General features: G+C 38.1%; 1 protein-coding gene across 1 annotated transcript in view; it reads left to right on the forward strand.

Annotated features, from left to right (window-relative positions):
- si:dkey-22o22.2 (neural-cadherin) overlaps positions 1–18,475 on the forward strand; it is a 231,816-nt gene that overhangs the window by 118,878 nt on the left and 94,463 nt on the right. Inside the window, exons 3-5 of the mRNA XM_022674142.2 lie at positions 3,611–3,836; positions 6,739–6,943; positions 12,150–12,261. Of these exons, the coding sequence (XP_022529863.2) occupies positions 3,611–3,836; positions 6,739–6,943; positions 12,150–12,261 (543 nt within the window). The remainder of the gene's footprint in view (positions 1–3,610; positions 3,837–6,738; positions 6,944–12,149; positions 12,262–18,475) is intronic.

Consider the following 18,475-nt stretch of genomic DNA (forward strand, 5'->3'; position numbering starts at 1 on the left):
GTGTTTTAAACACACTGAACTGAAACCCTAATGCAAAAACAATACTGATTTATTTGGTAACAAGTCAGTTCGGCACATTTTGTAGAGTCCCACAAGGTTCGGTTTTAGGGTTTGTGGAACTGATGCTTATTGTGGCAGTAATATAGTTCTAATTTAAGTAATATAATACAATTCTAATTTGCTGGCCTATAGGCAGCAGATATTTATTAAAAACCTTAAATCAGAAACGGCACGTGTGGATTTGTCTTTGGGGGAGAGCAGCTGATGGAGGGAGAGTGTCGATGCAGCTGTGGCGTCTGCTCAGATACAGCAGCTGTGTGCTTCTTCATTCTTCCCCACATCATTCTCTCTTTCTTTCTCTCTCTGCCGACGTGCTTCAGGGGACAACGCTTAAAACAGGCTCTTGTCTTTCTATTGTCCTAAAGGGGGAATCGCAGATCTTATATTATACAAATAATGCAATAAACACACACACACACACACACAGCTGGCAGAAGGGTCCTCAGACTGACCCCCTGTGTGTATGAAAAGACTTCAAGGTCTAAGTGACTTTGTCTGTGCATCCTTGTCTTCAGTCGTTCACTTCTGTATTGCTGTTTTAAACACAGTATTGGGGTATGTATCAATATAGTATTATCTACAATAATATCGCAATTTTTTTTTTTTTGACACAATAAAGAAACTCCATATCCTGATATCCTGATTATTTAAAACACTTATCAAAATTTTTGTTTTTAGTTTATATGCATGCACTAAATATGTAACTTTAGTATTGTGGTAGATACTATATTTTTGCACTATAAGACTACAATTAAAAGGATATATACGGATTATAAGGCACACTATCAGTATACGCCTTTTTTCTGGTCTATTTTCATACTTAAGGGGCACCTGATTATAAGGCACATTATGTGACACTAGTAAGAAACAGAGGTGTTGCTTTGTTTTCCTTCTAATTCAGCAGGTTTGCCACTGAGTGGTAAGACCTGTAAAGCTAAGCTTTACTAAGTTAAGTAAGCAAAACTATAATCCTTAAAAAATATATAATAACTAAGGCTAGCCACAGAACCCTGAGTGTTTCTGGTAAGCCAGGGCGATATTAGCTAGCGGTTTGTTCCACGTAGCTTGTTTTAATACAATGCTGCTCCAGTCATGAGTCATCATGAGTGAGTGAGAACTAAACTGAAACTCCTTGATAATGCTACGGTATTTGTTGCTACACTACTTTATTTCTGTTATTTTTTTTTTTTTTCAATTCAAAATTAGGATCTTGGTAAGTTACTGTTTCCAAAACATTTAAAAAATATACTCTTATTATATTAAATTATATTCTAGTTATAAAAGATTAAATCATGTCTCATGTTCATTTTGGTGCAGTAGTATATTCTCTTTAGTATAGTATAGTATAATTTTTTTGTCATATTGCCAAAAATATCCTTATCACAAGAATACCATGAAATATTGTACAATTATTATAGGGCCATATCGCCCATCCCTAGTATCCAGCTTACTTTTGCTCAGTATATCAATAGTAGAAAGTTCATAAATTACCCAAAAAAAAAACAAAAAGTTCAGATTCCTCCAAAGCCCTTAAAAAAATGTATCTATGTCACATTCAATCGTGTGTCTAATCTGACATTTTTTTCAGTAACAAGTTATCTAATGCATTACTATTTCCAATCTATTAATCAGATTAAAGTTATTTATCCATGCCCCTGTGCGTTACTATTTTTGTCATTTTCCTAAGTAAAAAGTTATACTTCTGCTTTCTTTTTGCATCAGTTGCCTATGTTTAAGTCAGTTAAGTCACGTTTTCAGCAGGAGGGCAACTTGTGTGTAACACCACGTGTACACAGCACCACAAACAAACACTGGAGGAAGGAGAGAGATGCACGTTTTCTAGCTGGAAATAAAACACTATTTCAATTTTTTATTAGCTAAAGATGACAATATCAACATTAGTTGTTCACTCTGTGCTCCGACAAAGTGCTGCCTAGCTTCAAAAACTGAAGAATCTGAAAAAAATATTTGGAGTCTCAGCAGCACAGACAGACTTACAGAGCAAGTCCCACCAAGTGAAGCGAAGCTTCCAGTAAGGTAAAGCATGTTGGAGATAGAGCTGCGCTTCGCCTTGCTGGTCAATAAGAGCACCAGGGTGCAGTTGGGTGGGGTGGAGGTGGAGAGAAGTCAGGTCAGACTGCAGCAGAACTACAGCATATCTCGCGGTGTAGCTCTTATGAAAGAATAAAAGTAGAAATTCCTCTGATATTATAGTATTAAACTGCATGGATATGAGGAGCTAGAATAAAAGTTATAGATATCACCTTGGTTACTATTTGGAGAAATTCTAAATTATAAGTACTTGGTGTTATTTATATGAGAGCAGTTTTAATGATATCAAAAAGATATTCTTTTTCAATACTTCCTGGCCTACATAATATTTAAACGATAGTATTTTAAAAATAAAAATATATAATATATATATTAAGTTCTGCGTGAAGTCAAACATGCCTATTGGAGAACTGGTTATCATCTTTATGTTGAGGTTTGGGGGTGGGGGTGGATGTGCATGTGCGGGGAGTAACTAATAAAGTAACTTGTAATCTAGCTTGTAATCTAAAGAGTAATTTGTAAAGTAACTATTTTTTAAGGAGTAATCAGTAATCAGATTCTTTTTTTAAAGTAACTATGTCATCACGGGTCACATTAAGGCAAAAAGTCGAATTTGAGTCACTTCACTTGGTAATGTGAATGGAACTTAAGAGTGGTTTCTAAATAGTCTAAATTTTATTTACAATAACTGAGTATAAAGGGAGTAATGGAAGCGTTACTAGGTGGATGCTCTGCCCAGAAATTTCAACCAATCACTTGTATCCATGGATCCAGCCTGGTTTGTTTCAGCAGTTGAGGGTGGTGAAGGTGGTGTAACGGGCGTGTTAATACCAATCAATCATCACACTCACCGTCAGTGTGTAGTGATTCTCCCGGGCTACCTTAGAAATAAATCAAGTTCCCCTTTAGTTGTAAAAACTTTTAAATTTATGCGAACTCAAGTTTTCATTCCTCATTACTTAAAAGAATTTAGCAAAGCGGCTGCCTTAAAAAAGTTAAGTAAACTCAACAGGTCTTACAGTATAACAAAAATAAAACAATTAAATCAACTTTCCCTTTAGTTGTAATAACTTGATTATCTAAGTTATGCTAACTTAAGTTTTCATTACCCATTACTTAACTTTTTTAAGGCAACCGGTTTCCTCAAGTTTTTTAAGTAAATTCAACTTATCCGGGCTTACAGTGTACAGTAACACAACTGGTTCCTGGCTTGTTTTTTTTTTTTTTTCTCCAATGGAATAACTTTCTAGCACGTTTGCTAGCTTGCATTGATTTGCATGTAGTTACTAAATAGTAATTCTCAGAGTGTAATAAAGGTCACAAGGCATAAAGGGTTAAAGAAATATGTACAACACTTGTATTGAGAAACTATTTTTAACATGCTTCTCATACACTCAGTGTAAGCTGTGTTCATTCTCAGTATTGATTTTTTGAAATACAAACATATTTTTTACTTTGGAAAATTGTTTGTGTGCGTGTTTGTGTGGGTGTTTGTCAGGCGGAGAGGACTGTTTCGAAGTGGATAGAAGCTCGGGAGAGGTGAGGACTACAGGGCGGCCGCTGACACCCAGCAGAGAGTACACGCTGACCGTGCAGGCCGTGGACACACAGGGCAGGAAGGGTCCTCACGCTTCAGTGGCCGTGCTGGCTGGCTACCGTCCACCCCAGTTCACCAACACCACGTACTCCATCTACGTCCCAGAGAGCATCGCTGTGGGCCAAGCGTGAGTAGCCTGTGTCCTGCATGTGTACGGTATACATAGCTCCGGAAAAAAAAAAAAAAGGGAACACTTAAAAATGATATGTTTCTTTGATTTTACCAAATTTAAAACCTTTGAATTTGAATCAAGAGGAAGATGGATGATTACAAGCCATCAAACCAAACTGAACTGCTTGGTAAAGGCATAAAGTTGTCCAAAAGCAGTGTGTAAGACTGGTGGAGGAGAATATGCCAAGATGCATGAAAACTGTGATTAAAAACCAGGGTTATTCCACCAGTATTTTCGGCAGATTTCTGAACGTTATGAATATGAACTTGTTTTCTTGCATTATTTGAGGTCTGAACGCTCTGCATCTTTTTAGTTATTTCAGCCATTTCTTTTTTTTTTTTTTTTTGCAAATAAATGCTCTAAATTTAAAGTATAAAACAACAATGCTCATTTGACTCTAACATATACCTATAAATAGCAAAATCAGAGAAACTAATTCAGAAACTGAAGTGGTCTCATCATTTTTTCCAGAGCTGTACGTGTGTTTGTGTCTTTATATGTGCATAGATGTATGTGCTGGTTTGTTTTATGCATTTTCTGGACAAGAATGTGAGTTTATTTATTTTTTTGGTGAGAAAAACAAAGTAATAAAGAATAGCCTGCAGTGTCATGGCCAGTAAAACGGTACTGACTTAGTAAAGTGCTTTTCTGCAAAAGTGTCATGTTTCGTTTGGGTTTCAGGACAAACTCATATTATCAGATCATATTAGATTTTTTTCATAAGCCCTCTGTTAAAGGAAAAGCAGTGATTTTCTTTTATTCCAGGGAAAAGTAACAGGGTGGCAAATTTATAGTAACACTTTCTATGAACGCTTTATGAGCACATTCCTAACACATTATAATGCATTCATAAGGAGTAATAAGAATAGCTATAAATATTTAAATTAAAATGCATAACAATATATATATATAGCCTTGTTTTATTACTGATTGCGAAATGTGAACCTAATGCATCATAAGCTGTGTTTTATAGTATGTTAATTGTCAACACCAAAAAACTCCAATGACCAAGTGCAATATGACTGACAAAGCTACCATGCTAAATTTACTTTTAAACCACTCATGAATTATACCTATCTATAGTCATTTATAATGTACAGGATAATCAAAAATCAAAAAATCACTAATTATTTCACTAATTCAATGTAAATATATATTATATAGATGTATAACAAGAGTCATCTATTCAAGTGTTTATTTCCTTTAATGTTGATAATTACAGCTTATAGCTAATGTAAACCCAAAAATCAGTGTCTTTGAAAAAGTGAATATTATCAAAGACCAATTGGTACCTTTGGCAGTAACAAAAGTGAAATCTACATCTCCATAAAGCTCATGAGCAAAGGGAAGCTTGAGGTGCTGTAAAACTTCCTGGTAGACACTGCAACTTTGGGCTATATACAACACAGTGGACCAACTCCAGCAGATGACATGTCTCTCCAGTTTCTAAATCAGTTTCTCTGATTTTGCCATTTATAGGTAAATGTTTGAGTAAAATGAACATTGTTGTTTTATTCTATAAACTACAGACAACATTTCTCCCAAATTTCAAATAAAAATATTGCCATTTAAGAGCATTTATTTACATAAAATGAGAAATGGCTGAAATAACAAAAAAGATGCAGAGCTTTCATACCTTAAATAATGCAAAGAAAACAAGTTTATATTATAAAGTTTCAGAGTTCAGAAATCAATATTTGGTGGAATAACCCTGGTTTTTAATCACATTAAAATGTTATCATGCATCTTATCATGTTCTCCTCCACCAGTCTTACACACTGCTTTTGGATAACTTTAAGCCACTCCTATTTAAAAAAAAAATATATATATATATATATATATATCATGATACGTTTTCCTGATGAATGATGAATAGAAATGCTTGGAAATTGGATTGATTTATTTGTTTTTTTTTATTATTGAATACACACATGCATAAAACATGTATGACCCCCATGTCCTGCAACTGTGTAAAACAAACTCTGAGTGTGTGCGTGTGTGTGTGTTTATGCATTCATGCATGCGTGATCCCGCATGTGAATATGTGACTGTGTGTGTGAATGCAAATCCATGTACAAACACGTGTGTGTGGTGTGTGTTTGTGTTTAAGGGGGGGGGGGTGTGTGTAGTGTTTTGTGCTCATTAGAGAGTGTAGTGAAGGATTGTGTGAACATGGCTGATTCTGCAGCAGTATGTGTCATCTGTGCCCCGAGGAGCCATGAAGGCTGAGCGCGGAGAGGAAGACAGGATGGAGGGGTGGAAGGATGGAAGGATGGAAGGATGGAGGGGTAGCGAGCGAGCGAGTGGAGAAGTGGAGAGGGGGAAGCAGAAAGAGGAAGAGAAGAGAGAGAAAGAGGGGGGGGGGATTACGGGGGTTAGCGGGGGACGCAGATGCAGCGCTTTGTCCCCGGGCTCCGAATTTGAAAGTGTGCAAAATTCAAATATTTATTAAAAGAAAGTTCTGGATAAACATGAAGAGCAGTGTGTGTGAACCTGCCCCCTCTGGGCACTAGCGCAGAACAGAGGGTATTAATCTGTGAGGAGGAGGAGAGGACAGCTAATCACACATACACACACACACACACATATATATACAAATACACACACACACACACACACACACACACACAGAGACATACACACACATGCACAGTGTTTCTACTTCCCATTGCTGAATGGAATGGCACCTTCTTTTCTCTCAGCTCTGGTGGGCCTGTGTGTGTTCTCCATCTTTCAGCAGGATTTCCACATTCTCCTTAATACATACTGCATGAGCCAAATGTTGAACTGCCCTTTGATGTCCTATTCTACCCCCTGTGTGCATCATGTCTCTGTGTGTGTGTGTGTGTTTGAGCAGGGTGGCTGTGGTCCAGGCTATCTCCTTCCAAAGGAAGACTCTGTCCTACATGCTGTTGGTGAATCCGGGGAACCTGTTCAGTATAAATCAGGAGAGCGGGGCGGTGAGTCTGACCCGGGCAGTCGACTACGAGAGTGGACCTCACCTTCACCACCTGCAAGTCCGGACCTCCGAACCGGACACGGGCCTCAGCAGTGTGGCAGAGGTACTCTCTCTCTTTCTCTCTCTCTTATAAACACAAACACACACAGAGTGAGAACAAGAAATGACAAATAGTATGTACACTTACGTGCCAAAAATCATAGAAAAACTCACCATCATTTCAAATGCATCAAGACAGCTTAACCCTCCTGTTATGTTCTGGGTCAATTTGACTCGTTGTAAAGTTAGAAGATTTAGGAAAAATTATTAAAAGTATTTTTTTTTCTGTATGAAACTTCTTCTGCCTGCCTAAATTAGTGTAATCAACATATCATATAAAAACTGTTCATCTTACTTATTTGCAACCACCCCCTGCAAGCAAAAAATGAAAACTAAAACAACATTGCAATGTTATGTTTCAATGTTACATAAAACTATTGTGTTTTATATGTTGGTCTTTTAAAAGTAATAAAGTAGCGAAACATTAAAAAAGTTATTTTTTTATGAAAAATGAGTTTTAGTGAATTATCCTAATTGAAGCATTACCTGTTAGAGGTAATTGAGGAACACTGTTGCACTAAATTTTGATAGAATCATTAGTAATTGAGTTAGTAATAAACATTTTTTTTCACATAACAGTAGGAGGATTAAGGGCTTAAGGGACACCCAGTGGTCCAGCAGGCTAAACACTGCCACTATGATTGGCTGATCGCTGGTTCAAATCCTAGTTATGCATCTTGCCTTCAGCTGCCGGAGCCCTGAGAGAGCACAGTCACAATGGGCCTTGCTCTCTCTGGGTGGGTAGATGTTGCTATTTCCCTTCATCACTGCTGGTATGATGTTGATCAGCACAAAGCGTCTGTGAGCTGATGTATCGCTGCGCTTTCCTCCGAGTGCACTGTGATGCTACTCAGCAATGCTGCACTGTTTCTGAGGAGGCATGTGCTAGTCTTCACCCTTGCTGTGTTGTGGCATTACTAGTGATAAGGAAATATACAGCTGAGTAGCTGTTAAAAATGGGAGAGTATTAGAAATAAATCTTAAAAAAGAACACACTCCAATCTAAGGATCCAGTTAAAAATGTTCACAATGTGGTAAATAGAATGAGATGTTCTTACTTATCAGACATGTTGCCTGATTCATTAATTACTCAGTAAAACACTAATAATAGAATAGACATAAGTAGTGAATTTACATCTTCAAAGCTCTCCTTATAGGAGTCTAGAATTATGTATAGTTATCATCCTCACTTAACCCCTGACTTGGGCAATCAGTGGTTAATGATGTTAAATCAGGTGAGCTGCTATTGGAATTTAACACATCCATGCAGTGGCTGGGGGCATCTGGAAGAAACCAGGCTTTGTTCTTAAAGCTTTCAACACTTCTAACATTGTGTTCACTTAAATAAAACTTAAAAATAATTATTTAATATAAAACATTTTTACATTTGTATATTTTACATAACATTTTAGCTGACGCTCTTATCCAGAATGACTTCCAAGGTTATTTCTATTACAGTTGGGTTGGGTTAATGTATCGTTAGGAGTCTAGAGCCCCAAGGACTCTTATTGGTGTAGCACAGTATTCAGTCACCCAGACCGGGTATTGAACCCTAGTCTCTTACATGATGTGGTGGTTAGCTCACTTGCAGGGGGTGGTGTTATCCACTGCGCCACACCAACTCGTATAATATGTCCATAAAAAAAAAAATCCCTTTCTGATGCCTAATTTATGATATGTAAATGTGTTTTTGAAATAGTTTAATGGAATAGAAATTATTAATATGAATCGAACTAACATAAACACATGGCAGTTTTCTAAAGCTTGATTTGCATATGCGTGTGTATGTTTGAGTGCTTGTGTGCATCATGCACAAACATTTTGGCTGGTTCTGGTGTGCAGCTTAATAACTGATGCAGCAGAGGGCAATTGCGCGCACATACACACACACACACACGTACACACATACATATATTTATATAATGAGTGTCTGTGTCTCTCAAACTGCACACTAGGCCTGCTGATAGCTTCATATAGATTAAGTGTGTGTGTGTGTGTGTGTGTGTGTAGGTGATACAGTCCCAGTGGCAGCAGCAGGTGTGTAGAAGTGTGATAAGTCATTACACTCTGCCTATTATTGGAGAAGGTGTGTGTGTGTGTGAGAGAGTGAGTGTGAAGAAGACTCCTCGTGTCAGTGAGGTGTAGTTAGTCTCATTAGGAGGCAGATGCTCCTCTCTGCTTGTGTGGAGATATTACTGTCATATTTCTATACATTCAGTTTACACCACAAAACCTTTTCAATTTAATTACAGTATTACATCATTAAGCTTTCTCCCTCCCTCACTTTTTCTCTCTCTCTCTCTCATTCTTTCATTTCTTTCTCTGTCTGTTTCTCTTTTTCCGTTATTTCCCCCGCTTAGGTTATTAGGTCTATTTCTCTTTGTCTATCTCTCTTTCTTTTGTCTCGTTTTATCTCTCTATAACTCTTACTATTCTTCTCTGTTTATCTCTTTTTGTCAGTTTATCTAAATTTTTCTTTCTGTTTATCTTTTTCCCTCTTTCCTACCATTTGTGTATTTTTATCTTTCTCTTATTCTCTGTGTTTCTGTCTCTCTTTTTCACTCTTCATTATTCATTTACCAATGTGTTTATCTCTGGCAGTGTTTCATTTGTGTACTACACACTAATACTGTAAGGTTAATACTATCTACCAGGGGTTTTTAATCAGTGGGCCAAAGTGGTGCTGCTAGGGGCAGCTGGCCAACAGTTTTGAGCTGTTTTCTTCATATATCTTTCATATACACAGTACCAGTCAAACGTTTGCGCACACCTTCTCATTAAGTGTTTTGATTTATTTATTTATTTTACTTTGTAAATAAAAATAAAGTCATGGTGGGCGATATGGCTCTAAAATAATATCACAATATTTCAGGGTATTTTTGCGATAGCGATATACTTGGCTATATAAGAAAACTAAAATAATTCATTCATTTCAGGAATATAGTATAATAGTATAACAGTATATTTATAATGAGGCAAAATAAATAATATAGCCTAAAATAATATAATGCAGCAAATAATATTGCAGAATATTTAGTGCATGCATATAAACTGCAAACTAAAACAAATATACAATAAATACACCTAAAGCTTCACAGTAAATAATAGACTACTTTTTAGACAGAACAGCCCTATTATCACGATATGGATTTTTAATATCATGATATTTCTGTGTCACGATATATTGTATACGATATAATATTGCCCACCCCTAATCCAGACTATGAAGGAATGCATAAAGAATCATGTAGTAAATCTAAAAGTGTTTAACAAAGCTCTTATCTGGAGTGTGGTTTCTAAAGCTGGTAACTCTGATTAACTTATTCCATGCAACAGAGGCACATCTGTGTATTTCTTGATAAGAGCCAGTTTCATCATAGTGATCTTTGCGACTACACTCGATTATACTTTCAAAGTTCTTGATATTTTGCAAGTATTTCTTTTATGTCTACTTATTTGAGTAGTTCTTGCTATAATATGCATTAGAATATTACTCAAATAGGGTTATTCACTGTATACCAACCAACTCTACCTCTTCACAACTTTACAACTGATGCTCGCAAACACATAGAGAACAAGAAATTCAAGTAATTAACTCTTGACCAGTTCAGCACAGCTGTTAACTGACAACCATTCCAGGTGACTCTACTTAATAAAACTGATCTAGAAAATCCAGCCAAGAAACGCAAGGCTGTCATCTAAGCAAGAGTTGCTACTTTGAAGAATCTAAAATATAAAACATTGTTCTTTGTTTACTAAAATAAACAAACGATATGTAAGATGTTAGACAGATAAGATAAAAGACGTATATTATATATATATAAATATTTGTCACGGTTTGGTGCAACAGGAAGGAGAGGATGCGGAGAGCGGACGCTAATGCAAGTGATTTATTACGAAACAGAAAAACAATAAAAAAACACAAATAAAACAAGAAACAAAAAACATAGAAACAATGAATACACAGAGACTAGAAACTAGAAGGAAAACCATCAACCAAACAGAGGTAAAGACGTAAAAGAGCCGACAAAGTTGTTGCTGTTGATCTCTCTATTTTCTTTGCTATTTTTATCTATTTTTTCCTACCTTTCTTTTGTATCTTATTTTTTTCTCCACCGCTCTCTCTTTTTCTTCTAGTTTTATTTTTCTACCACACTCTTTTTTCTCTTTCTCCTAGACTGTCACTCCCCCTTTACTGTCTCTGCTTACCTGCCTTAACCCTTCACACACACAATCTCCTCTCAGAGGTACAGGTGTGTGGCTATATAGCAGGACTGTATAATATTATACAGGGTTATGCACTGTATGTTTGTACATGTTTAGATCAGTGGTGGTCCTGGCGTGCCGGCAGTGGGGGGCAGCAGGCTGACTCTCTCTCTTACACTCAGTTTAGCGTCCTCTCTGACACTGTTGCAGAGTGGAACTGTTGCAGAGTGGAACAGAGAGTGTGAAAGAGGACTGGAGCGCCTTTACGCCTCTGGTCTGACAGCTGCAGGGACGTATGGTCAGCTATCTGGTGTGTGTGTGTGTGTGTGTGTGCGGGGGTGTCGTGGCAGTGTCACAGAGAAGTTTTGGTCCCTCTTGGCAGTGCTGCTCCTCAGAGATAAGCTGTGCTCTGGGACTCTGCCCTCAGCATGACTAACACTCTCCTCCTCCGTCTCCATCTCCCGCTCCACCTCACACTCTCTCTCTCTCTCTCTCTCTGTCATTCTATACTGCTATCTTTCTCTGTCTCTGTCTTACTGCCACTTTAATAAACTGTAGGATACAGGCCCTTTAATCTTCAGATTCTCTCTCTTGCACTTGTAACTCTTTCTTTGGCATTCACTCTTTCTGTATCTGTGCAAAGACAAAGAGGTGCATCCTAATTGCATATTTTATAGTGATACTAACTATTTATTAAGGCTTTCTTGTGTACAGACTTAAGAAGAGGCTTTTTTCTAGGGTGGCAGCCATGCAGACCAATTTGATGTAGTGTGCAGCACTGACAGGCTGACCCCCCTCCTCTTTAATCCCACCTTTCACAAATAAAGAGAACTCATCAAATCTTTCCTGCAAGCATCTTCAGGTATCTTTGCATTACTGCACTGAATGCCTCAAAGCACGAGACATGACCCAGAATTCTGATATCGGTACATCACATCCACCACTCTGGAATCTCTTTTCACCTTTTAATCTGTATCTCTCTTTCCTACATTCTTTTTCTGCAGGTAGTGGTCCACATCACAGATGAGAACGACTGCACTCCAGAGTTTATGCATTCCATCTACAGCAGAGACAATATCCCTGAGACCACCCCACCTGGGACCTCTCTACTACAGGGTGAGTAAATGAACGCTGCAGGTTGTACAGCATGTGCGTGTGTGTGTATATTTATATGTGTCCTCAAAGATGATGGCTGGTCTTGGGGCAGGTGCTGCTGGATGGACCTGCTGTGATCCTTTCCAGCACAGGCCTGTAATTAAGAAATAATTCATTACGCCTCCTGGTTGCACATTCCGGGTGGCAAATGGAACGTAATCGGGACCCTCGCCCGAGCCCTTCTCTCTCTCTCTCTTTTGCTCTTTTAAGCCCACTGCCAGGGTGCCCTCTTACAGTATGTGGGTGTGTGTGTTGCGTCTGTATGTTTTCCACTGTTTTACACCCCTTTACACTTCATTTGATTCTGTTTTTTCATTATTTTAAAATGTTCTGCTTTGTCAATAATTACTAAAGTCTTCCAAACTATCAAGAACAACATAAAGAATAATTTAGTACACAAAAAAGTGCTAGACGAACCAGAATATGCTATATATTTTAGATTCTTCAAAGTAGCACCTCTTGCTTAGATGACATGGATTTTCTCAGTCAGCTTTATAAGGTAAAGTCACCTGGAATAGCATGCAAAGTTGTAAAGAGTTGGTGTTGGTTGGTATACAGTGAATAGCCCTATTTAAATAATGTTTTAATCCATATTATGTCAGGAACTACTCAACTAAGTAAAGAAAAAAATGACTTCAAGAAACAATGGTCAGTCAATCCAAAAGAATTTAAAAATTTTGAAGGTATCCTCAAGTGCAATCACAAAGACAATTAAACGTAAGGATGAAACTGGCACTCATCAGGACTGCCCCATGAAAAGAAGAACAAGAGTTACCTCCGTTGCACAGGATAAGTTTATCAGAGTTAACAACACCACATTTAAGAGCACCTACATGCTTCACAGAGTATTTAGTTTTGTTTTGTTTAACACTTTTAAGTTGCTACATGATCCCCTATGTGTTTTTTCATAGTCTGGATCACTTCAGTATTCATTTACAATGTAGGAAAGAAATATCTACATTTTAACACACACGCTCCCTCTCTGTGTCTCCAGAAGTGCCCAAACACAACCAATTACAGGTTTACTCAGTACATAACAGTACATTACACATTAAATATCTTCACAGCATTTACAGTAAATTCCATAAATGGCTTTTTAAATCCAAAGTTACTGGTTCCACTGTAAGGTGCCAATCACTGTTGGATGCTTAAGTAAGCCCCTCAACCCTCTAGTATACAAAGAGAAATACAATACTGTATTTTTTACACTTTTTTTTATATATAAGGTGCACTGGATTACAAGACGCATTTTAGGAGACACTATAAGGAGCTTCTAATTTAGCAGGTCTCGCCGCTTGGGGTGGGGGGGGTGTAGCTAACTAAGTTAAGTGAAGCTAAGCTAACAAAACTGTAATAAAAAAAGACTTTCTTTTAAAGTCAAAGAGCGCTGGATGTTAATCTACGCATATTTCTCTCCTGATAACTGTTTGTTTGGGTGATTAAAGCACTTTAATTCATTTACAGTTAGCTTAGATAACCGAATTTCTCCAGCACTAAGGCTGGAGCATTAGCATTAACGGCTAACCATTAGCGCAGTAAGCGAGTAATGCTAACACTGCTCCAGCAAGGCTAGCCAGGGTTAGCATCAGACTACAGGCTGATAATACTCACCTCTGAACGGGGAAATAAAGGTTAACGGCTAATGCTAATACTGCTCCAGTCTCAGTGCTGGAGAACTAAACTGAAACTTGTGGTGTTACTGCTCCTTATAACCTGACTGGCAGAATTCATACATAAGGTGCACCGAATTATAAGGTGCACTGAAAATTTTTGGGGGGAAAATAAAAGGACAATTTAAGTGTGCCTCATAGTGTGAAAAATACAGTATTTGTTGCGTTGTATAGGTGAGTAAGTATAATGGTGCCTGTTTTCTTCTTCTTATATTGTCCACCTGCTGCCACACAGTTAATCAACCTTCCTCCTTCCCATCTATTACTGGAAAAATAGCTATTATTCTCCTCCTAAGTCAAAATCCAGAGAAAGACTATTTGGACTATAAGTCTGTTTGGTGTAGTAAGTCACAGTTTCTTCCTGCAACAGAAGAAATATTTCACCCAAGCCTAACAGCAGTTTATATTGTCCTGTTCATATATTAGCAGGGAGGCTGTGCTTGGGTTCATTTGCATGGCAGCTCGTAGCAAATAGCCCACTAAATAAGCCACCTACATTTGTGCAAAGTGCTAATTAGTGCTCTAATAGTAAATCTGCTCCATGGTGCGGTGTGAGAAATACTGGCCGCACTGTGGAGTAAAATGAGAGCAGCTTCTTTGGTAGAGGTGGGAAATATGACTATATATTTTTCATAACTTCCTTGAGGAAAAATTAAGGGAATTAGAGGACTTTATAATGTCACATGGATGTCACATGGATTGTGGTAACAGGTTTGAGAAAAATGAAAATATATTTAGATTAGGAACCTTTAGAAAGATTAAGTATTTATATTCTGTAAACCTGAACAATAGAGCCTAATATATTGTATTTATTGTGCTCCCCAATGTTCAATGTCAATGCAAAACAGACTATAAAAAGATTTACTAAAAAAAAAAGTAAAGCTGTCTGAGATTGACCAGTACAGGTTTTGAATAGTTAAATATGTGTGTTATTAGATTCAGAGTTACAAAATATGTAAAAAAAATAAAAAAAATAAAAAGTTGGAGGAGTTACAACAAGCAATTGTCACCCATTCAGTGGAATGGCCCATTTATTAATTAAGAGTATTAAAGACATGACATAATAAAATAAACATCAATAATTCATTCTTTTATTAATAAGAATGTAAATAATTATGAATTGATGCATTAGTTAAAACATTTGTATAATATCTTAATATAATATCTTAACTACTGTCAAATTAAAATTAGATGACACGTTCGTTGTAGGTACTGTTAATTAGTGTACCCTTATTTTAAAGTCTTACTGTCCAATTTAATTAGATTAATTTTTTAAATAAAAGTGAGATATGGATATAATTTGAATAGTTTTTTTACGGTCACTACTGATGCATTTTATCTGTGATCACATGTAACACTGTAAATATTGTGTATCATGTCTTTAAAGTAACACCCCAAAAGTTTTGAGAGACCTAGTTTAAATTTGTTTAATTATTCCCAAAATGTAGAGAGCAAATACATCCAACAAACCCACCAGACTACTCTGTTTTTTTTTTTTTTAATATTAAATATATTAGATGTTGCAGGGATAGTAATGCCAGGACACTGATATATTTAATTAGCATATTTTTATCTCTCTCCCAACTCCAATACTAGTGGTTTTAGTTTTAAAACAATATTAGACACTGCTGCTTTAAAGAAACAATCAGTAATCAGGAGTCCAATTTCCAAACACTAGATGCCCTCCTGCTGCTCCTCAGATGTGAAGCTCACGGAGGTTGCCAGATAAACATTGATTATATGCGTATCAATGTCCAAAATTCCCGTTTCTACTGTTGGGCAGATTCAGGGGCTAAAAACCACACAGTTCAAATAAGAAAATACTGGCTGAAGCTCTGCTTCCAGTCACCAGCTGCCAGTGCTTAAATTTATCAGGTTTCTTGATATCTGATGATACATCCTGGTCATGTTATGAGGTACTACAGAAAATATAATCCTTAATGGTCCTTTAAATAAAAAAGTGATACAATATATATTTTTTTTTAAATATATCGCTCAGGCCCACTATTTGGTCAGTGTTTCTATGTATTACATGGTCTCAATACTAGGGGACACAAGGAAAAAAGTTGCTGTGTGTATGTATGTGTGTGTGTATGTGTGTGTATATGTGTGTGTGCTGTGTAATCTCCCCTCCTTCTCTGCATGCACCAGCGGTGAGTATATTAACATTCTCTGCTCTGACGGTTATGTGAGCATTAAATAGTTGATAATGAGCTCGGAGGCCGGCCGCCTGGAGAGCGAGAGGCCGGCGCGAGATTCGAATCCCACCAGCCAGCCCACCGTTTCAGAGAGCCCACCACCACATCCTCCTCCCTGACAGAATTCCAGATGATTAATGGTCTTTAATTTCGTCTTTGTTCTGCATCAGCCAGACAGAGCCCTGGATACGAAATGAGGGAGGCGAGGGAGGCAGTGAAAAAAAAAAATGGTAGCATGTGTGTGTGTGTGTGTGTGGTTGTGTGTGTGGTTGTGTGTGTGGTTGTGCGTGTGTGTGTGTGTGTGTGGTTGTGTGTGTGGTTGTGCGTGTGGTTGTGCGTGTGTTTGGTTGTGCGCCTTGTGAAGCAGATGCACACATTTGGAATGCCAACTGCATTTATGAAATTCAATTATGCTTACATATTGCTGTGCCGAGCAGAAACATGCCCTCTTTCTTTTTTTTTTGTCTGTTGCTTCTTTCACTCCTCTTGCGCTCTCTCTTGCTCTCTCTCCTCCGTATGCAAATAAAGAATGGATTTCTGCCTGTGATTCGACTGACTTCTTCTGTTTTCGTTGCGGTTTGGAAAACAACTTTATATTCCGTGCTTCTCCTTCTTCTGGTTTTCTTTCTTTCTGTTTTTTTTTTTTATTCTGTTTCTCTCAGCACCAGGAAGGCAGCAGGTTCACACGAGCAGCAGATGCAGCTGGTATTTGCTTATCGAATGTGTTCTGTTGTGTGTGAAAGGGGGGAATGAGGGAGGGAAGGAGGGAGGAGGGGAGGTGGGAAAGAAAAACATAAGCGCGGGACAATCTCTGCCTGCGCGGAGGAGCCGAGCAGAAGGGAGAGAAGATTATTATTGTTGTTTACCTTAAGTTGGGATTAGACTGTAAATTGGGTGCGGGCTTTTAATAGGAGCTAGCAGGAAGCGGAGCGAGAGACGTGCTCCAATTATCCAGCCCAAACTTTCCCGGCAAGGATTTAACAGAGCGCCGGAGCGACACAGGCGACAGAGCCGCCTAACCTCCCCGGCCTCACCTAGCAGCCCCATGCCTCTCTCTCTCTCTTATTTCTGTCTCTTTCTCTCTCTTTCTCTCCCTCTTTCACACACACACACACACGCCTGCCCGCCAGCACCTCACTGCTGTGTTTAAATTATCCAAAGCTCCAAAACCAGGACCTCTTACACACACACACACACACACACACACACATTAAAAATGGAAATGGAAGCCTGTAGAGATGTTCTATTAGGGTGTGTGTTTTAATGAACTGTCTGTTTGAACCCTGTCCTTAAGCCTCGGCTGGTGAACGGCAACACTCCTGACATGCAAATATAAGCACACAAACACACACACACACACACACATCCTCACACACACACACACACACACACATCCTCACACACACACACACAAATATAACCTCTTCACATCCGCAACAAGTCAGCGAGGGAAGGGAGAGAGAGGAACACAGTGCTGTGCTGCTGTGAAAGAAAGTGGAAGCAAGAAAGACCAGAGAAACATGGGAAAAAGAGAGAGGGAAAGATAGAGAAAGACAAATAAGAGGAGAGAAAAAGGAAAAGAAAGAGATAATGCATAAATGAATGAATGAATGAATGAATGTGAGACAGAAGAGACAAAAAGATTGTAAAGGGAAGAAAGTAAGGAAAAGAGAAAGGGACAAGAAGAAGGATAAATAAGGAGAAAGTGAGTGAGAAAGGAGAAAGGGGGCCTTATCATAACTGCTAAACAATTTGCATCGCGATGCTCATTGCTATCTTACACGTAATAAAAAACTGAAAAGTGGGCCGTGCAATATTACTTAGCCCCTTTACTTTCAGTCCAGCAAAGTCAAGAAGTACAGCGAGGATCTCTGAATGATCCAGTGTTGACCTAAATGACTGATGATGATAAATAGAATACATTTCCCAAGCTTTAAACATCTCAAGGAGCACTGTGCAAGCGATCATATTGAAATGGAAGAAGTATCAGACCACTGCAAATCTACCAAGGCCTGGTCGTCCCTCTATACTTTCAGCTCAAACAAGGAAAAGACTGATCAGAGATGCATCCAAGAGGCCCATGATCACTCTGGATGAACTGCAGAGATCTACAGCTGAGGTGGGAGACTCTGTCCATAGGACAACAATCTGTGGTACACTGCACAAATCTGGCCTTTATGAAAGAGTGGCACAAAAAAAGGCCATTTCTCAAAAATATCCATAAAAAGTCTCGTTTAAAGTTTGCCACAAGCCACCTGGGAGACACACCAAACATGTGGAAGAATGTGCTCTGGTCAGATGAAACCA

This window comes from Astyanax mexicanus, chromosome 6 (genome assembly GCF_023375975.1).
Source record: "Astyanax mexicanus isolate ESR-SI-001 chromosome 6, AstMex3_surface, whole genome shotgun sequence".
NCBI classification, from domain to species: Eukaryota; Metazoa; Chordata; class Actinopteri; order Characiformes; family Acestrorhamphidae; genus Astyanax; species Astyanax mexicanus.